Genomic DNA, 23,170 nt, shown 5'->3' with positions numbered 1-23,170 from the left:
ACAGTATTTCTGTTGTCATGATTGAATGATTAGTTTTATTTATCTTAATTTACTGAGTTTGTGTTGGCTCATTTGTTTTGTTTTTTTCATATTCATTAATTAATGGCAATACAATAAAATGACTGTTTAAAAAAAACTGTTGATACTATTCATAGTACCTGAACTAGTGAACTAGCATGAAGATGTGTTTTTGACAGACACTTCAAAGTAATTTTATAAGTCACTCTGTGTCAGGGTGCTTGCAAAATGCGATATACATAATAAAAATAAACTTGCTAGTATATTCCAAATATAAACATGCAATAATCCATATAAAGTATATGATAAGTTGATGAAGTCAAGGTTTACATATTTACACACAAATTTACACACACTCAGGTGTATGTGTAGAAGACAAACATTTTTCTGAATTTACAGGATTTTCATGAATACTAGATTTCTTCTGTAAACAATAACACAATTTATACATAAATCCATTCATATCCAGCTTGATAAATGAGGCCCAATATGAGCAAACCAAGGACACAAACGTTACGTTCACACTGCAAGGCTTAATGCTCAATTCCGATTTTTTTGTGAAATCCGATTTTTTTGTGAGGTCGTTCACATTAACAAATATATGCGACTTGTATGTGATCCTCAGTATGAACGAAAAGCGATCTAAAAGTGTTCCGCATGCGCATTGCAGGATACGACGACATCACACGCAGTGAGCATGGCCAGTGTTTACGGAAGTAAAACCGCCCGGTTGCGGTATGACCCATCCAATCTAGCTTGAATAGCTGTATCCCCCCAAATGGAAATCAGCTCCCTAACCTCTGCGTCCTTCCATTGAGAAGATTCAGAACCTTCACAGCCCGAAGCGTCTCTCGCATTGATGTCATGCGCAGGGGCGCAGATACGTTTTTTGAACTGGGGGGGACAAAGCTGCCAGCAAACCAACCCCAACCCCGATATGCCTGTCAAACTTCTTGTGGGTTACCATAGCAACCAAGCTCGAGCTCGCAACCTGTGCAGTCTGCGCAGCTCAACCAACCGAATATCAGTCTTTGTTTTGTTTTATGTGAGTTGTTGCAACTATGTATACACTGCCGTGCACCTCAATAAACCGAATGGTAATTAGTCTTTTGATTTTTCCATGAGGTTTGCCTTATGCAAAGAAAGACAGCATAGACGTTTTTTCCTCCCTATAAGTGGGGGGGACCGAACGAGGTGAATTTAAATCTGGGTGGGACGAGTCCCACCCTCTATCTGCGCCCATGATTATGCGCCATGTTGTTGTAACTTTTTTTGAGAGACCCGCCGCCTACTTCAGCGCAGAATAGTGACGTTTGTGGCTTGTTGATGACGTGTAAGTCGGATGAATGCGACCTGGCGGTTCAGACTGAAGTCGCATATGAAAAGAGCGGATAGGAATCGGAATTAGGACCACATATCCAAACGGCCTGGGTCGGATTTGAAAAAATCGGATCTGTGTCGTTCATATTGTCAATAAAAGATTGGATACAGGTCACATATGGGCGAAAAGATCGGATTTGAGTCACTTCAGCCTGCAGTGTGAACGTAGCCATAGTGTCCCATTTCTCATTTTAGGCTTGCCCTCTGTGGAACCTTAATTATGCCCTTTGGTAAAACCCACAGTGAAGCAGACTCTGTAGCAGTCTTACCCAAATCCCTTGTGAGTGTTAACAAAGAACAAACACAGGGAATGATTTTGTTGAGAGCAGTGAGCAACAAGGTGCATGTAATGGCATTAACACCAATTGCTTGACTTTTTTTTAGAGAAAAAGTTTTAAATGATCATCTTTCATCATTAACATATCATTAAGCAGCATTAGGGTTAGAACATATGTGAAACAAATCCCATAAAATAATCAATTAAGCAAGAGTATAATTAAGCCTACTTGTATACAGCTAAAGCATGCAATCAGTGCATTTCTCCATGATGTATCATTTGAATTTGTCAGTGTAATTTTGGCAGCGGGGGCATGATCAAGCATCAGCTGTGGGCAGCGAAGAGATGAGTTTCACTTGTGTTTGATTCCTGGCAATTTACTTTGTGTGTTCTTTCAGAAAGAAGCCAGTGAGAGAGAGCTGAACTACCATAAAATTACATGAATATATGAGGGTCGTTCTTCGGTAACGGAATTACATTCACAGCAATGTGGTAACTTTTTTAGTGGTAGTACTCAAGATGATGGTATTAAATAAAAATTTCACACTGTATGGGGTACCTTTTGACCCTAAAAAAATCTTAGAAAATTGGCTATGTTTAACTCTGAACACAAAATCTTTTATGAGGAAAGAAAAAGCAGTAACTGAATTATGTCAGAAAAAACTGAACTTTCATTTCTTAAAATTCAAACCAAGATTTCTCTGAAGCGACATTGCTATAAGTGGGGCAATGATTTTTAAATATGGTTTCAGTACATTTTGCCTTGGAGTCCATACTTTAGCAATATCACTGAACTGACAGTTTAAGGCAATCTTAATAATATCATAATTCTGGCCTCTCCGCTGAAGAATTACCCATATAAGAAACTTAGATGGCATTTTGAGCTAAGAATGACGTCTACAGTGCCACTTTGTTGATGTGGACGGCTTTTCGTATTGTTTGACTTTCCTTATTGTTAGGTTGAATTGTTCACAAGGATATTTATGAAACTCTTGGTGCAACGGACAGGGGGATTTATATAAATTTATTATATATGATTGACATTGCAAAGCAAGCAAACAAATAATCAATTTACTTACGAGAAAACTGACAATATACATTTTTTGTTACATCTTTGTACTCTTACAGTTAACAGAAAGATGTGACCTGAGAAGTCACTCAGGTTAGGAGTCAAAAAAAAAGAATCTACCAGTTTTTGTTTGGTCATTCTCAGGCTGATCACTGTGCAAAGAGAAGCTGTAGCTGCAAATAGGAGGCTCATGGTGGGGAGCAGTGGCTTAAGGAATTGGATGCCTGCATCTTCCAGCTTACCGCAGCTGTTTTGCAGGCCCTACTAGTACCACCTGCGCTCACCATGCATACTCACTCCCTTGTTTCATGACCCCACGATATCTCAGGGATTGTAGCAGACTGCAAGGGGTTCTTGTTGCAATGTTCACTGTACTTTGCTGCCCAGATGTCTATTTTGTTCACGACGAGAAGCCCACAGTTATTTTTTAAAAATGCTATCAGTCTGTCAGTCAAATGCACCTGACAATAGCAAAATTCAAGCCCTCACCACGCACATGTTGACTGACGCAAAGAGGAAATTCTACTGCGCATGATTTTTGTGACCGCAGGCATTTACTTCCGGGCAAGACTTGGAGTTCTGACAGCTAGATTTCATCAAATAAATCAAGGTAAGATTTTCAGTCAGCTATCCTGACGATAGAAATTTTTGACGATAGAAACATTGAGAATATATTTGTGTATTCATATTTAAATTTTTCTGGAGGAAAACTATCGTAAGTTGAGAGAAATCAGAGCCACTTGCGACCCTTTCAGCCGACAGGCCATTTCAATGTGTTATTTCCCTGCGAAAGTGACAGTCGTGTCAATAGACCCTTTTCACGTGACGTCACGACAAACGCGGCCGCCATTTTGGACATGTACTGCCAGTAGTTTACCACAGCCAGCATTGAGGAACGGCAGCAAAGAAAGTTTTTACTTTCAGCAAGACTTCCATCATGCCACTATATTGTTGTGCACCTGGATGTAGTAACCATCAACAAACAAGGCAAGGTTTATCATTTTATCGGATCCCGACAGAGAAGATGGATAGCGGCCATTAACAGGAAAGATTGTCAGCCCTCGGCATACCAACGCTTGTGTAGTGACCACTTTGTTGGAGGTAAGACGAATAAAATTAGCCAGAAAAGGCATTACATTGCTGTTAACATTCTGTGGCGGCGAGTGTGTAACCAAATAGGTTAAAATAACCCATTGTAACCTCTTTGTTCTTCTGTAGTAGCTATTGTTGACTAGCTAATGTCAACAAGTAGCTGGTATGTTACTGTAGCAATGTTTACATTCAGTCATTTGGATGACTGTTAAAACCTTTCAGTCTCAAGTTTTTCCTTTACTGTATTTACTAGTTTACTGTAATTATGATCCGGCAGCTATTTACACCGGATCCAGTATAAATAGCTGCCGGAGCCAACGTCCGAGGTTCCGGAGCGCGCTCCGGCTTGCTCCCCTTCAAATTAAGCAGCGCACGCCGACTTGCTCCCGGAGTGCTCCGGCCGAGGTTCCCCTCAAATTAAGCAGCGCGTGCCGGCTTGCTCCAGGAGTGCTCCGGCCGAGGTTCCCCTCAAATTAAGCCGGAGCGCGCTCCGTAACCTCGGCCGGAGCACTCCTGGAGCAAGCTGGCGCGCGCTGCTTAATTTGAGGGGAACCTCGGCCGGAGCACTCCGGGAGCAAGCCAGCGCGCGCTGCTTAATTTGAGGGGAACCTCGGCCGGAGCACTCCGGGAACAAGCCGGCGCGCGCTGCTTAATTTGAGGGGAACCTCGGCCGGAGCACTCCGGGAGCAAGCCGGCGCGCGCTGCTTAATTTGAGGGGAACCTCGGCCGGAGCACTCCGGGAGCAAGCCGGAGTGTGCGCCGGAACCTCGGACGTTGGCGTGTATGTGTATGGCGATGGGTTTTTAACGACATAGGTATACAGATCATGTGGGCCGAAGTCAGGTAAAGACGAGGGCTTCGTGTACTTCCGTACATCAGTGAACAATCCTGGTGGAAGCAGGTAAACGTCATTCTCTAAGCCTGCTAACCTCAATTTTTGCAAATACCTCTCCCTCTGCTTGCCCTGTAAATGCCCTACGTCGCTGGATAGTGAAGGTGTTTTCTGCATCTCGCTCCTTTTTCTTTTATGTTTTTCATTTGTCGCCTTCCTCGCATTCAAACTGATTCGAGCCGAAGTCCACTACATGTCCAAAATGGCGGTCGCGTTTACGAAGGTCACGTGACTGAAAAGGGTCTATAGCTGGGGTGCCATGGTAACGGCCCGCGGGCCGGATACGGCCCGATTGGTCATCACATCCGGCCCGGTGGTTCATGAGACTTTTTTTTTTTTTAATAATAAATTAATAAAAATCGAATGTTGTGGGGGTTTTTTCGTAATGATTTTAAATCTAATGTTTCAATTTGATTCCATTTTCCATTTTCGTATAATCCATCGGTTCGTTTTTAGCTGCTCTCTGCAGCACGCGCAGGTGCAATGACCCGGATTTAATGTAGAGTAGGCTAGTTGTTGCTCGTTCACAAGCAACAACAGTCTAAAAAGAGAGAAGTTGATTCTGAGGGTCGCATCTTTCACGAAAAATGGAGAGAGAAATACTTTTTCTGGGAAGTAGGGGGAAAACCTGTTTGTCTGATTTGTTCACAACAAGTGGCTGTACCGAAGGAATACAATGTCAAAAGACATTACGAGACCCACGCCGACAAATACAGCCAATTCACCGGGCAACGCAGGACTGAAAAGCTAAATGAGCTTGCCTCAAACCTTCAAAAACAGCAAGCAGCTTTCTCAAAGTCTCGAGAGACACATGAAGGTTCGTTTTAATATCATACATCATCTTCAGTTCTCCTTTAATGTTAAATGCGGCTGTTTTCAAAGAGGGGTGTCTCAATATCTTTGTTGTACATTTTATTTCATGTTAGGGGCAGTGAAGGCGAGCTACATCATCGCGTGGGAGATCGCAAAAGTGTCCAAGCCATTTTCGGAGGGTGCATTCGTCAAGGATAAATACGCATCTGTTGGAATCTTTCTATCAGTCATTGCCACCAGAGTACCCAATTATCACGGCCTTTGCCGGTAAAATACTCTGTATGTTCGGGACAACATATTTATGTGAACAGGCATTTTCAGTAATGAATATTAATAAATCGAAACTGCGTAGTCGTCTGACCCATGGACATCTCAACGATGTCATGAAAATAGCAACTGCCCAGAGTCTGTCCCCCAATGTCGACAAGCTGGTAAAAAGTAAAAGACTTCTGGCTTCCACATGTAAAATGTAGCTGGTATTTCTCCCCCATGTAACCTTGTGCTATGTGCTTGAGGGGGAATAAACAGGATGGGTGTGTGGAAATATATGTGGGACTTGACCAGCAAAGTTAATGTGCCATCTGTAGTTTGTTTTTATTGGTATGTTCAGTCATATTTGGCTCTTTTAAACTAATGCTACTGGATATTTAGTCACTTGACCTATTGGTGGAATTATTTACCCTGGCACTTCTTCTTTCTTTTGACTTGTTTAGGCCTACTTGCCAATCGTTTTAATTGGCCTAATTAGGCCTATGCATTGACATGTTTTTGATGTGCAAGATCAATAAATCTGATCTAAGTCATTTACAGTTTACACTTGTGTTATTTGTGTCTTAGTCCATTTCTGTAGCATTTTTTTTATAAATGTAGGCTACTTGCATGCTTAGACTGTTACATTTTCAGAGGGTAAATTGCTTTTGTCTGCCATGTTATTGTGCGCCTCATTTTGAGGCTATAGCTTTACAATTCCTTTTGGGCATATAGGCCTTCAAAAATCATATAAAATAATGTCCTTTTGTTGAGTTAGTGTCTGGTCTTTTCAGGCCAAAAGTGTAATTCGGCCCCCAAGGTCCCACTTGAAAAAAATCTGGCCCCCTTACCAATTTCACCCTGGCACCCCTGGTCTATAGTCACTGTTCTGACAATTATTGTTGATATTTCAATTTTGAAAATAAATTTTATCTTTTTATTTCAATATTTTATTATTTGGTTCTAGTGATGAGGTATTTAATATTATTACTAAGTTTGTCAGATTAATAATGTAAGAAACAGTTTTGTTGCTATTGTCATCTAGAGTGTCTGTCAGAATATGATGGTAGACGTTAGTTTGTCTGTCAGATTTTGATGATAAACCGATGTGTTTCTATTGCCATTTAGCATGTCTGTCATGTCAGGCTTTTATTAATTAGTTACCAGGACTACTGTCCTAAAATTTACTGTGAATGTCCAAGACCCCAAATGCTACTAGAAAAACTTAATAGAATGATCAAAATAATCAATTCAGCAATTTAAGGAGATGGGACTTAACTGGCCTCTGTTATGGTAGAATCTGCCAGGAGAGAGCAGTGAGAAAAGACTAGTTATGTAAAACATAATGGGGTGTGGTATGGTCCTGATACTAGGCCAGGTCATGAGGGAATGCCCTGCCTCTCTAGTTATTTCCCCATAATTGCTAAGTTAATACATGGGTGGGACCATCTCTCAAAAGGGGAATGATGAGTTATCTGGCTAAATATTGGTTTACAAAGGGGTTTTCATTTTTTTTTTCCCTCACAAATTGAAGTGTCCCATCTGTGCTGTACACAATATGAGGAAAGGTCAGACTATGCCTACAGCTGCGCACCCAATGCCAGACATGCCGTTTGATTATTTGAAAATGGATTTTCATTGCGCTCTCGCCCAATAAGAAAGTATTGTCTAGTGATTGCTGATATATTGTCTAAGTGGGTTTCCAACCTCCAAACAAGATGCAGGTGCAGTAGCAAAGGCCCTGCTGACTGAAATTATTCCATGTTGGGGCATGCCAAAGAATTAGCAGTGATAAATGGTACTTTGTTAATCAGGCATTGAAACAAGTAACTGAGGTGACGGGCTTTGACCTAATACACCACTGTGCCTATCACCCGGCAAGTGCTGGTGCAGTAGAGAGGTACACTGAAGAATAAACTGGCCAACTGTTGTGAAGATATGGGCCTGAATTGGGTGAAGGCCCTCCCTATTGTGCTGTTTCATATGAGAACACGTGTGGGTGTTTATTTATAAAAAAAAAACCCTCAGCCCCTTTGAAATTTGGTTTGACAGACCCTCCAATACTGGCATGAGCTCAGGGCCTAAACCACAAACCCTAACTGTGTGTGAAGATGAAATGTTATCGTATGGATTTCCCCCCCCTTTTTCTTTTTTGTTCTCGCATCACTCAAGTAGGTGAAGGCTGCACATCAGACCGTGGTGATTGGATTGCGGTGAATGACCAGAGAAGGACTGTGGTGGTTAAGACCATCTCAGATGCTGCTGACCACGCAAACAGCTGTCAAAGTGGGGGAAAAGAGCCACCTGGATTCACACCTTGCATTGCAAGTGCATCCCATTGCCAGAGGGAACAGAGGAGGACAAAAGGGAACCATCAGCAACAAAGGAGGAAAAGACAGTCACTACGTTTACATGCACATAGAGAGAATCGAATTTCTGCCGTTGCTCGACTGAAATCGAAGTTCAAAATGCCATGTATACACCTTAATTCGGCTGAAATTGAACCGAACTTGATTTCTCGGAATCGAGCTACACGACCTAGTTTATGCGATTTCTGCCGAGCTACTTTGTGCATGTATACCCTATCGAACTAGTTGTCGAGCTACTTCCGGAAGTGACGAGACCACAAGCGGGAAACACAACAGCCTCGGTCGGCATGACAACAGTAGTAGCGAGCAGCAGAAGAGGTCAGGAGGAACAAACGAAGAAGAGAAAATGTGGATGTAGAGCTCTCTGAAGTGTGGGTGGAGCACAGAGGACGGCAGGACAAAGCTTCTGGTACTAATAGGCTTTTTATTGTCAGACTTTTCAGTTTAACAGCCTACTTTTATTCTTGAGAGAAGCACGCGCACGCGCTGTGCTCTAGTCCCGGGATGAGCTGTCCCCTCTGCTCTCCCTCTGCCTCCTTAAATAGGGTGCGGTTACTGGGAAGACACACAAACACAGGTTAATTACCGTCAGGTGTACCGTCGTTCTGCCACTCACCTTCCCTGGCTCCGCCCTCCTGTCACAGACCGGCGCTTGACCACACCCCCACTGCCACAGGCAAGCAGAAACGTGCACTTCTGGAGCAATGAGGAGACAGAGTTCATGCTCATTCAGCTTAAGGAGTTGAATATATTAAAATTCATGGATGGGAGAAAAACGCGCAATGGAGAACACGGAACTGATAACTTTGTTTACACTCTTGAATAGCTCTTCTTCATGACGACAACCGGAAGTGTACCAACACGATGGGGCGTGTAGCGCCACCTGTGGCTCGGGTGCACAATGCACCTCACACAATAGCCCGATTTCATTGTGTGCATGTAGGATTGGATTTCTCTGGCACCCTGCTGGGACCTTCAGCTCAATTACCGACAGCAGCTCGATTTGGATGTGCATGTAAACGTAGTCAGTGTTTCCCACAGACCAGGTAGCAATTTGTGGTGCTCCACTGTGCGGATGAGGGAATCGTGCACGGTGGTGTCGTGGCGGTCGGTGGAGTTGGTCATTGGGGTGTATGCAAAGTGTTTACAGCGAGTGGTGTTCAAAGACACAGTATTTTTCTTCAGAGTCACCTGCTGGGACTATTTTAAAGCTACAAGAAGCATTTGAGATTATTCAGTTCAATCTAAATTCTTTTAAGTTCTTTAAGAGAAGACAGCTAAAACAATTTTTACCAGAACCCTGCCTGGTTTCATTCCTCGACCCAACTTGGGCTTGATGTTGGTGGAAAACCTGTTTTTTTTTTTTTAATTTATGAAAATTACTCACAAATTGAAGTTAGTTTAGTTTTTACCTTAGGTTTTTTTTGTCTTTTTGGTGGCAATCTTTCAATCATTCTTTAGTTGACATTCAAGGAATAAATTGCAAGAAAACAAGCTGGAGGTTTTTATTTTAAATATTGAACTCAACACTTACCTCAACCAATACTAAAATGAAATAAATAGTATAAATGTAACAACAAAATAAGATAAAATATCATAATTAGATGCAAGAAACCACTTAAGGTAACACCAAGGCAACTAACAATGAAAAAGCATTACCCTAATTGGTCCAAAGCCTGCATGCCCCATCAGAACATTTTAATTCTGCATGGCTTCCTGAAGAAAAAAAAAAAAAACTCAAGTGCCCTATCGTAAGGGAAGTCATTGGGTTCGGGACCATTATGGAGATTCGTAAGCAGGCTGCCAGGTGTTCCCCTTGGAGCCTATTCCTGAGGTCTGTTTTAATCTATGGATTAAAAAAAAGTACATTTTCTTCATCAAAGCACTAAAAATTTCCATTACATCAAAAAATATACAAAGGAGTACTGAATTTCTATGTGCTTACCCTATTCATAGCTGAGAAATCCTGCTCGCAATTCTACTTCACCAATAAAGCTAATAAAGATGTTTCTTAAAATATTCAGACAGGGGTCGAAATTAACTTTTGAATGTACTTGCCCTCAGGACAACCAACCCCAAAAATTTACTTGCCCGCATGCATGTATCAGTTGCCCTACTTTTTTGCAGGCTGACTGGGTAAGTAATTTGCATAAAAAGCAATTTGGATGTATATTATAGAGTATGCAATAAAATATTTCAACTTGTTTTGCCATTGTTTGATTACTGATTTGATAGAAAAAGTTATAACACTCGTATGTGTTTGGTGTTTATTTCATCATGATGAACAATAAAACAACTTGGTATAACTACTAGTATCTTCTATTAAACATGTTAAACAGTCAGAAAACATCATGTCATCATGGTCAAGTGTAACTGATCAAATCAGAATTAAAAATCAGTCCAAAAAAATTGGGTCTTCTGGCCCTGGGACCTTCATGCCACCAGTGTTCTACTGCCCTTTGAATGAGCACTTCTGCGTGCTGCAATGGTGAGCCATTAAGTGCAATTTGCATGAGCATTGCCAGTGTGGGTGGGGTGAGACTTGACCTCCAATCGCTTTTAATTTTTTTTCATAACTGAAAATCCCCTCTCACAGCATGTTGTGTTCAGGGGGATTGTGAAAACAATCTCTGCCAACAAACACAGATTAGGGAATCTGTCAGCATGCTGCTCCACTACAGTTTCCCACAGCTTGAGTGCCTTTCTCTGGTGCTGGTTCAGCCTCCTAGGTCCAAATACTGTACTTTGAAATCTGTCCACTCCCTTCTGGCATTTTCAGCCTCAAATGCTAGTCTCTGAAGGGGTTGTTGAAAGTGCTCAATGAGGGAGTTAAGTTCTGGTACCTCATATCTAGCCAATTCCTGCTGGGTTGCTGGCCACTCTGACATATCAAAGATCTTACTGCTTCTCAAAATGTTGTCATTCTCAATTCTGTTGACTCTGTCTTGGGTGTAATCCATTATTCTGTTAAGTATTCTGGTTTTTGAATTTTGGAACTGCTGTAGGTCAAGGTCATGTTTGATCAAATCCACACCCTGCCACTGATTGCCATCACCAGTCTCATCCAAGATATGCTGCAGATGTGGGCCATTGTCATGCTTCAGTGCTTCCAATGATAGCATGAATGTGGCAAGTGTTTCCCCAACCATACTGACACTGCACTCATCTTTTTAGAACACAAGACTTAGCTGATTACACTCCACCAAGATATCCAACATAAAGGACATATATAATAGTTTCTTGTAATTCCCCATCTCTTGGTAATTTTTCTTGCCCTTCCCACCATTGTTGCACTGGCATCCCGTAGCTCTGCACTGTGTCCAAAGTGAAGACAAATTGTCCCCAGGATGTTGACAGGTTTCAGCATGTTTTCTTCAAGTGCCACAGCAACCTCTTTAAATTCTCTGGTTGCTTTGGGGCTGTCATGATGGTGCCTGTATATGCCTTGCAGCAATTCCTTTATGTCCTGTAAAAACTTCTCAGCTCCAATAGAGATCTTGCAGTCACGTGACCGGAAAGTACACAACCCCCATCTTGTCGGTCAAAAACACAGCTGAATACTGCTGCACTCGTGTACAGGATGGATCAATTTCAACCGACGGACTACACGGCTCATTTTTCTAATGAACAGATAACTAGATATATGTCTAAAATAAACGATCTACAGATTTGTGACCCTTATGGCTTACCGGACGGAGTTTTCACGACCGGATTTTGAACTGCCAGCGGAATACCCGGACGTGTATGATTACCTCATTAACTTTCCCTCGCTGTTCAGTGGTGAAGCACTGCGTGCTTAGAAATATCTGGACAGTTTTCTTTACAGAAATTCAGGATTTGTCAGCGACTCAGATGTGGCATCTTGTAAAGAAGAAAATAATCCTCATTGGATGGGTAAGTCACTTAAGTATTGAGTATAGCACTGACCAGCCGATTATAGAATAGAATAAGGTAATTCCAAATCGTCCGTCTTGTTTACATGGATCTGGCGTTGGAGAGGTAGAGGCTTGGCAGTGGAGGTTTGAGTGGCTGTTTTCTGAGCTTAGTCAACAGGCCGGCTCTGCCTGTAGCCTCGCTTTTGCTTCCACTCCCGGCACCGCCTCCTTCGCTTTGCTTCCAATAACAATCCACGGAGACCCCGCTGGTCTCGCCATCTCGTCCGGAATGTTTTTTTTTTTTTTTTCTCGTCCGGAATGTTGTGCATGCGATGGAAATCGCTACAAACCGTCATTTTCTGCTGGAAACCAATGTCCAGTAAGTCCATACGGTTGTAGTGGATATTGAAGTCCGGTACAGACGAACAACACGCAAAAATACACACAAAAAACACAAAAAATGTGCACAGGTAGGGAGAGCTTGTAGCCGCAGCCGTTGTAGTAGAATTGTATATAGTAGGGTTTTCCAGAAGAAAAGGTAGAAGTAAAAGCAGAAGTAGAACCAGAAGTAGAAGTAGAAGGCGGAATATGGCGTTTGACCGACACGATGGCGTCTGTCACAATCTGGATCGGCTGTGACGTCACATGCAAGTGCTCCATTGCTCCCAATAGACCACGTTCAAACATATGAGCCACACACCTATTAGCCAAGGAATGTCTCGAGTCAACTGTGCAATCAAACCATTAGCTGGCCCAATATTCACTGAGGACCCATCAGTACCTATTGCTGTTACTTTTGTTTTCCAGTCATTCAGACCCATAGATGCAAACCCAGTCTCAATGGCTTCCTTCAAGCCAGCTGCATTACAATAGATAGTTTTCACTGATGTCATGGCATTCCGGGGAACGCCCCCCAGCTGCCATCTTAGAGGGCAAACAAAACGGACCATCGCCACTACCGGCTACGTTATCTCGGACGAATTTATGAAGTTATATAGTCAGTTTTCTAAAATAAAGATCAATATCGGCAAAATCAAGCAAACAGAAGTATATAGATACATTAGACCAGGGATTCTTAACCTTTTTGACACTGAGGCCCAATTTTTTCAGTGCCGAGTGACCTGGGGCCCTAAATAATCACGGTGTAGATTTAATTGATCTCACTCATTTGTATTCAATGATAAATTAAATCCACTCACAGTTTAACAAGCTAACAAGCTAAAACATGAGTAAATTTTAATGAATAATAATGAGATGATGAAATGTGATCACCACAAAGATTTTTATTAAACCTACTGTATGTTAACTTTTGTGAATCATGGAACAAATCAAGCAAGGAAAATCTGAAGGCTTACATCAGGCTTATTAATAATGAAGACCAATATTTAGATTTAAGATTTAACAAAAAGGGACTAAGAAAATCAATCAGTAGATCAATAAAAAGATAGTGGTTAACGCACATTTAGAGCTGCCAGTCAGTGACACGATACTTCTTTTCTGTATTTGTAGTCCATTTTCTTTTCGTTTGAAGTAGTCGGTCGGCTTCCCCACCAGTGTGGGATGCTTTGTTTCGAGATGCTGCTGCAGCTTTGACGGCTTCAGCGCTTCATTGGAGAGCATGAGCCCATACTCCACACATTGGGCTCGTGGCTCCTTCTCGCTGCCCCCATTTACAAACCCGTACTTAATAAACTCTGGGTTGTACTTACGTACAATATTTGTTTTTTTGGGTGGGTTGTCATCTTTCTTTTCATCTTGTTTACGCTTTAAAAACTTATCCATGGCTGTGCTTGTTGCCGTTGTGTTACCAGCATGGATAATAGTTCCGGTTTGCAAACGTGTCATACAACGTCACAGCATAAACATTTTATTATAATGCATTATAGTCACGTTAAAATAATAATAACTAAACTATAAATGTAGTATGTTATTGCCTATGATTGAGTGTGCTGCCAACAAATTTCGATTCTGGAGTAAAAAATAATTTGTGTCTGTAAAGCTAACAAGCTACAGTCCCGCAGCCCATTGGTGCAAAACTGAAAGTTTTTTGCAGCCCTCCAGGTGGCGCTTGCAGCCCAAGTTTGGGCCGCGGCCCTATGGTTCAGAATCCCTGCATTAGACGACATCTCACGACAACGGTATGCAGCCAAACTGGCCTTGATTGGGGGAATTGACCCCTACGAAGTGGACAAAGATGCATTTTCAAGTGACTATGCAGGGCTGCCAAAGCCTGAAACTGCCAAAGCCTGCTCCAAAGCCTGAAACTGACTTCATCAAACTTTAAAGGCTGTCTGATATATACAACTTTATATATTCACAGCGCGCCTTTTGGCGGATGCCGCCTGAATCGCGCAGATCCGTTTTTTTTTTTTAGGGGGGGCGTTGGGAGTGTCTGATTGTAATTTCAAAGTAAATTCTGCATTAAAATTACTAAATAAGCAAATCCGTTACAGTCCATGAAACAGGAAGTATAAGGATGAGAAAAAAACAGTTTAAATCGGGAAGCTGCGCGCATTTGCGCAGTCCTGCACACCACTCAGGCTGCACAAATGTGCGCAGCTTCCCAATTTAAACTGTTTTTTTCTTATCCTTATACTTCCTGTTTCATGGACTGTAACGGATTTGCTTATTTAGTAATTTTAATACAGAATGTACTTTGAAATTATAATCAGACACTCCAACGCCCCCCCCCCAAAAAAAAAAAACGGATCTGAGCGATTCAGGCGGCATCCGCCAAAAGGTGTGGTGTTTGCATCCCAAACACAAATTAAATCATACAGAATAGACCTAAAGTGTTTTTCAAAAATGACCCTTGCGTGAGTGAAGTGACAAGTGTCAAATAGAAACGTGACAAACGAGCGATATTAAGTGTACATTACAATGTAAACGTACACTCAGCGGTTCCAGTTAGGCATTCTCCAGAGATTGTTCACATGATGTTTTGGTTTCCAAAAACAAACTTAAACACAACTGATTGTTTATTTAAACAACTTACCACTTATAAAATGATCGGAGCAGACTTTGCTGTGTTTGGAAGGCTGATAATCCTTGCGGTTGATTCTCGCAAGCCATAGATTTCTCCTTTGTATGCTGAGTTTGTTTGCTTGCCTTCGTGCTCCCGTAAAGTGGGAATTCCATAAAAGCTCCGCTTGACTTCATCATCTGACCTATTACGACAGCCGTGAATACAACAGGTGTGCACCATTGCTAGCTTTAAATAGTAGTAATGTAACTATAAATGTAAATAATATATAAATGAATGTAACTCGCACGCTACAATGTGTGCTCAGTGACCCGTACGGTAAGCTAGCCCTCCAAGATGGCCGCCACCAGGGAATCCCTGACTCTGAGACGTCATGTGAAAACTATCTATTCTTTGGTGGTTCTAATGTTAGAAATTTTGGTAAGTTGTTTCCCCGTTTCAAATACCTCACATAGATGATTTCTTCAATAACTCCTGAATCTGTTGATCCATCGACCATAAACGAAAATGCTGAAGAGTTACTGAGGTCTGCTATTATGTCTCGAGTCATAACCTGTGCAATGGATGAAATAAAGTTCTTGCATGCATGGTCATTCATGTATGTCTCACCAAGGGGTGTGCCATTCATTTCTTGTAATTCACAAAGCCCATTGAAATCTGTGAAAGGTCTTTCATTGAACGCTATATAGTAAGCAATGTTGAAAAGTTTCTTTACCTTGTCAATAACTTGCTGGTTAGCATTACGAAAAGCAAGGCCAAGAGGTTGAGCTCTTGGGTTCTCTCTGGCCCGGCAAGCCTGCATACATGTCTGGTGTTGCTTACTTTTGTCATGTGCTTGTACAAGATCAATACGGTAAACTTTTGTGCCCTTGTAGAATGATCCAGACTGATTGCACAACTTTGGGTTCTCCCTACAATAAGTACAATACATGGAGTCATTTTCAGGTGAATGTTTCAGCCATATGTATTCCTTTTCCCCGCTTGCTTGATAAGTCCTCTTTCGGTTTGTGGCATCATATTTTTTTATTTCTCTCAGAACTTGTCATGACTTTTTCTTTCTGCTCAAATTTGATCCGGCATGACGACAATCATCCAATAGATTGAGATGTTGATCTTGTGTATCCTCATTTGGTGGAGATGCAGTGTCTCCAGCTGAAGATGATTGCTCACCAGTTTCAACTCGCTCAGGTTGGGTGCTACCACCAGTGCAAGCAGATGGCTCATCTGCATGATCTGGAATTCCAGGAAATATGTTTAAGTTTGAATATTTAGCTTATCATGTAGTATTAACTTGTTATTTGTTGGTAATTTATTGTAAATTTGTTGTTGGTGGTAATTTATTCTTGTTATTGTTGAGAATTTATAAGATAAATATTTGTTACTGTTAACCTATCCAGCGTACCTTCACTGGTACTGCTTTTGGGTTGTTTTTTTTTTTTGTGTGATTTCTTGTCTATCAAGTACGTCAACATCCTCGCAGTTGTTTGAAGCAGCCACGTGTTTGAGACGCTTCGTTCGTTCTAGCCTACGTGACAGTGGCGCCTTGTGTGAATAATCATAATATCATGTAGCGCCATTTCGCAAATGGAAGCATCAACTACCGCAAGAAACCAAAGTCAAGGACAAACGAAAGAGATGACGGGAAAAATAAAGTTTTCGTTCTGTTTCTGTTAGGAATCACAACAACTTAATTTTTCTTGGTAAAATAGACATTCAAACACAGTTGTCCAACGGACAACTAGTGATAATTTTATTGTTGCCCGAGTATGAGAATGACTTGCCCATGTCCGTCGGTACATGCTTAATTTCAACCCCTGTCAGATTTTATGCTTCAGATAGCATCAACTAGGCATCCCCGCGAGTATAACAATTTATTTAGGCTAGTGGGAAATCCTTATTTATTGTGAATGTCAAGCCATTATTAATAACTTGCATGAATGCTGAAGCGGGATAAACGGGATAATGCAATAAGGCCAGTTCCTAGCGTCAAGCTGCTACTGTATGCATCAAAATTGGTTTATAGCCTGACTTGGGGATGTCCGTTTCCTGTAAGCCAAGAAGGCTAGGATAAAGCTCATCACGAGCACGATGTAGGCTACCTTTTTAAAATAAGGGGTCGGAAGGCAAATCAGAAAAGCTGCGTTATTTTTAATTAGCCTAACAGGACTACTTGCAGTTCGGGTATATGCGCAACGGCAGGCCTGTGTACACGCCTCTCCATCTCTCTCTCTCTCGCTCTCTCGGTGTGCGCGCTGTGAGGGAATTTTAATGAATGAACATTATTATTCTCTGTGTTTCTGTATGTTGAGCTCAAGTAACTTAATGGATGAATATTATTATTCTCTGTGTTTCTGTATGTTGAACTAAAGTGGCTTAGTTACTGAGAAGAGATGTTTTTCCACATGTTGTAATCGCTTTTCTGTGGCCTTGGTGGTAATGAGCAGGGTGCTTGAGTTCATCCTAGCTTGCATCTTCTCATAATGTAACCACCTTTCCTGACCTTGGTGGTGATAAGCAGGGTGCCTGAGTTCTCATAACTACGCATCCGCCCGCACGCCAGGTGCACGCTCTAACAAAGCTTCATAGAAAATCTTGAGCCAATCACGTGAAGATGCAAGCAGTGAGCGAATGCTTCCAGAGTATAATAGATAACAGCCACTAAAACACAACTCAGAGTGCACGTACTCTCGGCATCATCAGAAGTGATGTCTTCTTCTATTCTTCTCTTTCCTTTCCTATTTTATATATCTTTATATGATCTACTATAATAAATGACTGAAAAGACAACTGTTAAGCGCTCTGAAGTGTTTATTAGAAATTTCCATTACAATTTGGCGTCCCCTGGGTGGGCCCTATGCATCTGATCCTCGGACGACGGAACACTCCCAAGGCTACGGTGCGGAGCTGAGAACTCGGACGAGAGACCAGGCCATCAGGGCTCACCGAACCAGTAAGTGATAACTTTGCATTCTTGTGTAAAGAAATTAGTGGAAACAGTATTTAAAGAATGATACAAGAAATGGACAGGGATTTGTCCTAGTATTTAAAAAATGATATAAGAGACGGACAGAGATTGTCCCAGTCAAGGAAGACTGATATAAGAGACGGACAGAAGTTTGTCCGAGCCCAGGAGGACTGCTAAGCTGTGGTACCATCAATATGTTTGCCGAAATGGATAAACACAATTTTGAGACAATAAACCGCGAGTAGTTTATTGGGTTGTGTAAGAGAATTATCCGCCCAAGTGACGACTGGGTAACGGCTCACCTACTTGAGCGAAGGAAGTACGGGTGTGTGTCTCGACGGACTCACGTTCAGCGATTCGTAACTGGGAAAGAATTGAATCTTGCTCCCTTTGATCTGTGTGAACAACTGGCCCATCGGAGGAACGGGATAGAGAGGTTCGATCACGAAGTCGCAAAGACACACCGGTGTGCACGCAAAATATTGATGAATTAACAGAGTACTGTCCTCCTCCAAATTCTGAAACAGAGAAACAGCTTTTGTACACATGCGCGAGTTGTCTTTGAGGTTGTTGTGTTAAATGATACCTACTTTGGTTTAAGGCAAATGTCAGATAAATTGTTTACTAATAAGAAAACACCTTGTATTATTGTGTCACATTTTTGGACATAGTCCAACTTGTTCTTTTTGTGATCCTGAAAAAACTCAGCCATTGTTGTCATAACCTATTGATATAACAGTGTACAATGAGGAACAGAAACAGTAAGTTAGGGAAAGAAAAGAAAAAGCAAGTAAGCCTGAAGCTACATGTGCTATAATAAGAATTGGCTGTTCCTATGACAGCCCAAACATCCAGTTTATGAAAACCTCGTATGGCAAGGATTATTTGGCACAGTTTGATATATGGGTAATGCACTTAGAATTCCCTGAGAAGGGCAGTTTTAGTCCCAGGCAGATAGGACAGTTAGAAGAAAAGTTGAAACAGAAGGAAAAAGAAGAGTCTGCAGATAATGCTAAGTTCTTAGGGGACTGGAGGGCGTTTTCTGCATGGAAAGAAGAAACACTTAAGAGAGAGTACAAAAGAGAGAAACGACAGGCAGGGCTCTCACCCTCTTCTCAGTGTTTGAAATTTCAGATGGACCCTGACCTGGAGTCTGCCCCACCACCCCAACACACACTGCCTCCTCAGCGAGGCGGAGCATCACTCCCACAAGTGCTTCACCCACAGAAAGGGGGAGAAGTCAAGACAAAGAAAAAAAAGAAAAAAAAAACTGAGCCTCTGGAATCTCTCCCAGCCTACCAGCCGCCTCCAGCATCAGCACCTCTCAGCGCTTCTCCGACACACGAGATCCGGTCTTGCATATGGTGATGGAAAAGACACCCTCCTGGACCTGACCACGTGCTCACCAGTGGGTCCACAAGGCCATAATCTAAAGTCTGAAGTCCTTCATCTTCCAATGATGGAAGTGGCTGGAGCTGACGGCGTGCTTTTAGTCCACAGACCCTGGATGACAGCTGATATCAAGGAAAGCATGGCTTCTCTTCCCAATGTGAGAGAGGTAGGAGGAAAGAGATTTGGTAACGAACTGTTGATATTTTGCAGAGAATTCCGACCGACCACCCATGAACTTCGCTGCCTAGTCATGACCAAGATGGGTATAGATTGGAACAAAGTTTCCAAAGAGTGGCCGGAAGCTGACCAGCGAATGACTACACCAGACTGGAGCATGGCTGGCAATGGTGAGTATAGAGATACCATCACTGCTCTCTGTGCTCGTCTGGACAGTACTTTTCCGAACATAGACATTACTAAGATCATTATGTGTAAGCAAGAAGATGTGAAGTGGTGTCAGCGTTTTTCGCCCGTCTCACCGCCGTGCATGAGAAAAAAAAAAACCCACAGTGCCCTGACCAGACCCGTGAACCTGGCTGCAGTGGAGGGCACTCCTGAGTCTCACCAAGATCTAGCAGTACGCTGTGCATGCAGAAAAGCTGCTGAAAGAGAAGGAGAAGACAAAGTCAACACAAAGAGACCAAGATCTACACGCCGCCACTCTCACTCTTTTCCAGACTGTTCAGCCTGGAGAAAAAGGAACAAGAGGAGGAAGAGGTCGAAGTAGGGGCCGAGAGAGGACAACCTGGAGTGACTCGTCCTGGATAAAGGATGCAACCTGCTACAACTGCAATCAGAAGGGACACATTGCTCGAAATTGTCTCCACAGTAACAGGCAGAAGCCCCGTGAGGAGTACAGCAAAGCAGACTGATGGGCGGACTCTGGGAACGGGCCCCACACAGAGAACAGGGGAGGTAACACACACACCTGATGATGTACATACACATAGACAGGAGCATTCCCATAATGTTAAACACATTAGTAGCAGCACCTGCATGCAACAGCAAGACTACACAGAAACGCCCGATACACCAGTCCAAATAGATACACCTGAAGTTGCATTAAGTTTGTTAAAATACACAACTACTCCCTTTTCTAAACTCCCTTGTATGCCCCTCACTGTGTGTGGGCATGTGTTAGCCTTTTTAGTAGATTCTGGAGCAGCACACTCAGTGATGCAATATGGGGTACTTCCAGTAGACCCACCGCTCAGCTCAAATTCTATTCAGACGATGGGCATCTCAGGACGACCTGTAACCGAAACTTTCTCAGTCAACCTCCCGTGTAAAAGCGAGGGAGGAATAGTTACGTCCCACTCATTCCTCATCTCACATACATGTCCAGTAAATTTGTTAGCACATGATTTAATGTGCAAATTAGAAGTAAATCTCACGTCCACTCCAGATGGGCTAACTATTGAAGTAAGTGAAATGTGCAGTGTGCAGTATGGGTTTGGAAGCCCTCTGTATGTGTATGTCTGGCAGCTCTGCTCAGATCAACTCACACAAACTCCAAAACACCTTGTACAGCTCGCACACTTGAACACCTCATCAGTTGACACAGATTATATGAAAGAGGAAGATTTGCATTGTACAGCACATGTTCACCAAGGGCAAGATGTAGAGTTTGAAAAGACTTGGTTTGCAGACCCCCATGCACGTGAAAGATTGACCCTCAAACTATGTATTGGTCTAAACATTATTGCGCTGTGCAGGTCCATTTTACTCGTTGTCCAAACAGCTGCATCAATGTTCATCGCAGTGTTCTCAAACATGTTATACGCAGCCTCGTATCAGAGGACTCTGAGGTCGGCTGCTGCCAACATGATTTCTTTGACATCATTAATTCTATATCCCATGTCTCATTACCAAGGTCACGAGCCGCCCATTGGAAAGACGTGGGGAAGTGGGTCAGGAAGTGTGCAGTCGATGGCAATGAATGGTCCCAAACAGAGGACCCTAGTGTGTTGTTTTGTCAAAGGCTTGGGGTCTACAAACAAAGTCATGCTATGTGTGTCCATGTTAAGCGCAGCGTAATACTAGCCACTGATGACCAGGGTCCTGGGGACCCCAGCCATAGTGGCCTGTTTGTCTCTGTTTCCACAGGCATAACTCCAGCAGAGGTGCACCCCAAATTGGCGGGAGTTCCAAATTCCGTTTGGGCAAAGGGTAAACATGATGTGGGCCTAATAAATAATGCTGAACCAGTGGTGATCACCCCCAAATCAGATTTCAGTCCTAAACAGACCCAGTACCCACTCAAACCAGAAGCAATCGCAGGTATAAGACCAGTCTTTGATTCGTTGCTGAAGGCAGATGTAATTGTCCCTTGCCAGGACTTTCCAGTGCGCACTCCTATTTTTTCCAGTTAAGAAGGCAAGAAAACCGTCCCAGCCCGATGAATGGAGGTTTATCCAAGATCTGCAAGCAGTCAATGCTGCGGCTGTCCCGCGCGCGCCTGACGTCCCTAAAGAGCGCTCTGCAGACCACACCCACTCTGGGACTGCCTGACCCCAATAAACAATTTGTTCAAACTGTCGATGAAAAGAAGGGTTTTATGACCTCTGTTCTTTTGCAGAAACACGGGGATAGATTGAGACCTGTAGCTTACTTCTCCAGCAGGCTGGATCCAGTGGCGGCTGGACTTCCTGTTTGCCTGCATGCAGTTGCTGCAGCTGAAAAGGCGGTAACTGCTTCCAGAAATATTGTGGGGTACTCTAACCTCACCCTTTTGGTCCCACATGCTGTCTCCCTGCTTCTGTTGGAAAAAAAAAAAAAAAAAGAGACGTCACATTTGTCAGCACAGAGATGGTTGAAGTATAACACTGTCATACTTGATATGCCTAACATCACTGTGAAACATTGTTCTGTTCTGAATTCTGCCTCTCTTCTCCCTACAGAGGATGATGGAGAGCCACATGACTGTGTAGCTCTCACTAACGATTTTTGTTCCCCCAGGGCAGACTTAAAGAGCGACCCTTTGGAAAATCCAGACATGATCCTCTATGTGGATGGTTCAGCCTCCAGAGACCCAGAGACGGGAAAGAACAAAGTAGGTTTTGCCATAGTCTCAGATCACGAGGTCCTCAAGGCGTCGTGTCTGCCCTCAAATCTGTCGGCACAGGCCGCAGAGCTCTGTGCCCTTATCGAGACATGCAAATTGGCTGCAGGGTGATCTGTCAATATTTTTACGGACAGTAGGTACACGTTTGGCGTTGTGCATGATTTTGGCACTATTTGGAAACACAGAAATTTTCAGGAACTCCCATTGCACATCATAAACTGGTCTCTGAGTTGTTGGATGCTGTTCTACTCCCTAGAGCCATTGCTGTGTGTAAGTGTGCTGCCCATACTAACAATACTGATCTTGTGTCTCAAGGGAATGCCAGGGCGGACGCGGCAGCTAAGTGTGCAGCCTCGGCTTCCAGTTCACCCTCTAACCTTGCCTTTCCTCAGGTTTCTACCCCTTGTTTACAGCTAGCGGACCTTCAGAGCACTGCCACCCAGGACGAGAGATGAGTCTGGAAACAGGCAGGCTGTATCCTTGCAAACTTGGTCTGGGTTTGTCCCTCAGGCCGTCCCTGTCTACCAAAATACATGTTCCCTTTCTATGCAAAATTGGCACATGGGCTCACCCATGTGTCAAAAGGGGGGATGGTAGCAGAAGTAACAAAGAGATGGCTCACAAAGGGATTTTCAAATTATGCTGCAAAATTTTGCAAGCAAAGCTTGATATGTGCACAACATAATGCAGGTCAAGGTATCAAACTAACTCAAGCAGCACACCCAATACCAG

The 23,170-nt window shown here is 42.8% G+C and overlaps 1 protein-coding gene across 6 annotated transcripts in view; it reads right to left on the bottom strand.

Moving 5' to 3' along the window:
• fam210b (family with sequence similarity 210 member B) overlaps positions 1–23,170 on the bottom strand; it is a 79,874-nt gene that overhangs the window by 1,446 nt on the left and 55,258 nt on the right. For 2 of the 6 annotated variants that reach the window (XM_060919111.1, XM_060919107.1), the window contains exon 3: positions 21,986–22,132. The exons of 1 other annotated variant lie outside the window; for it this stretch is intronic. In XM_060919111.1, the coding sequence (XP_060775094.1) occupies positions 21,986–22,132 (147 nt within the window). Of the gene's footprint in view, positions 1–8,615; positions 8,715–9,818; positions 10,006–21,985; positions 22,133–23,170 lie in introns of all 6 variants that reach the window. 3 more of the 6 variants (XR_009654516.1, XM_060919108.1, XM_060919110.1) reach the window with 3 other exon arrangements.

This window comes from Neoarius graeffei, chromosome 4, assembly GCF_027579695.1.
Source record: "Neoarius graeffei isolate fNeoGra1 chromosome 4, fNeoGra1.pri, whole genome shotgun sequence".
In the NCBI taxonomy this organism is placed as follows: domain Eukaryota; kingdom Metazoa; phylum Chordata; class Actinopteri; order Siluriformes; family Ariidae; genus Neoarius; species Neoarius graeffei.
Note: the sequence above shows the minus strand (reverse complement) of the source record. Positions and strands in the feature narration are given on the sequence as shown.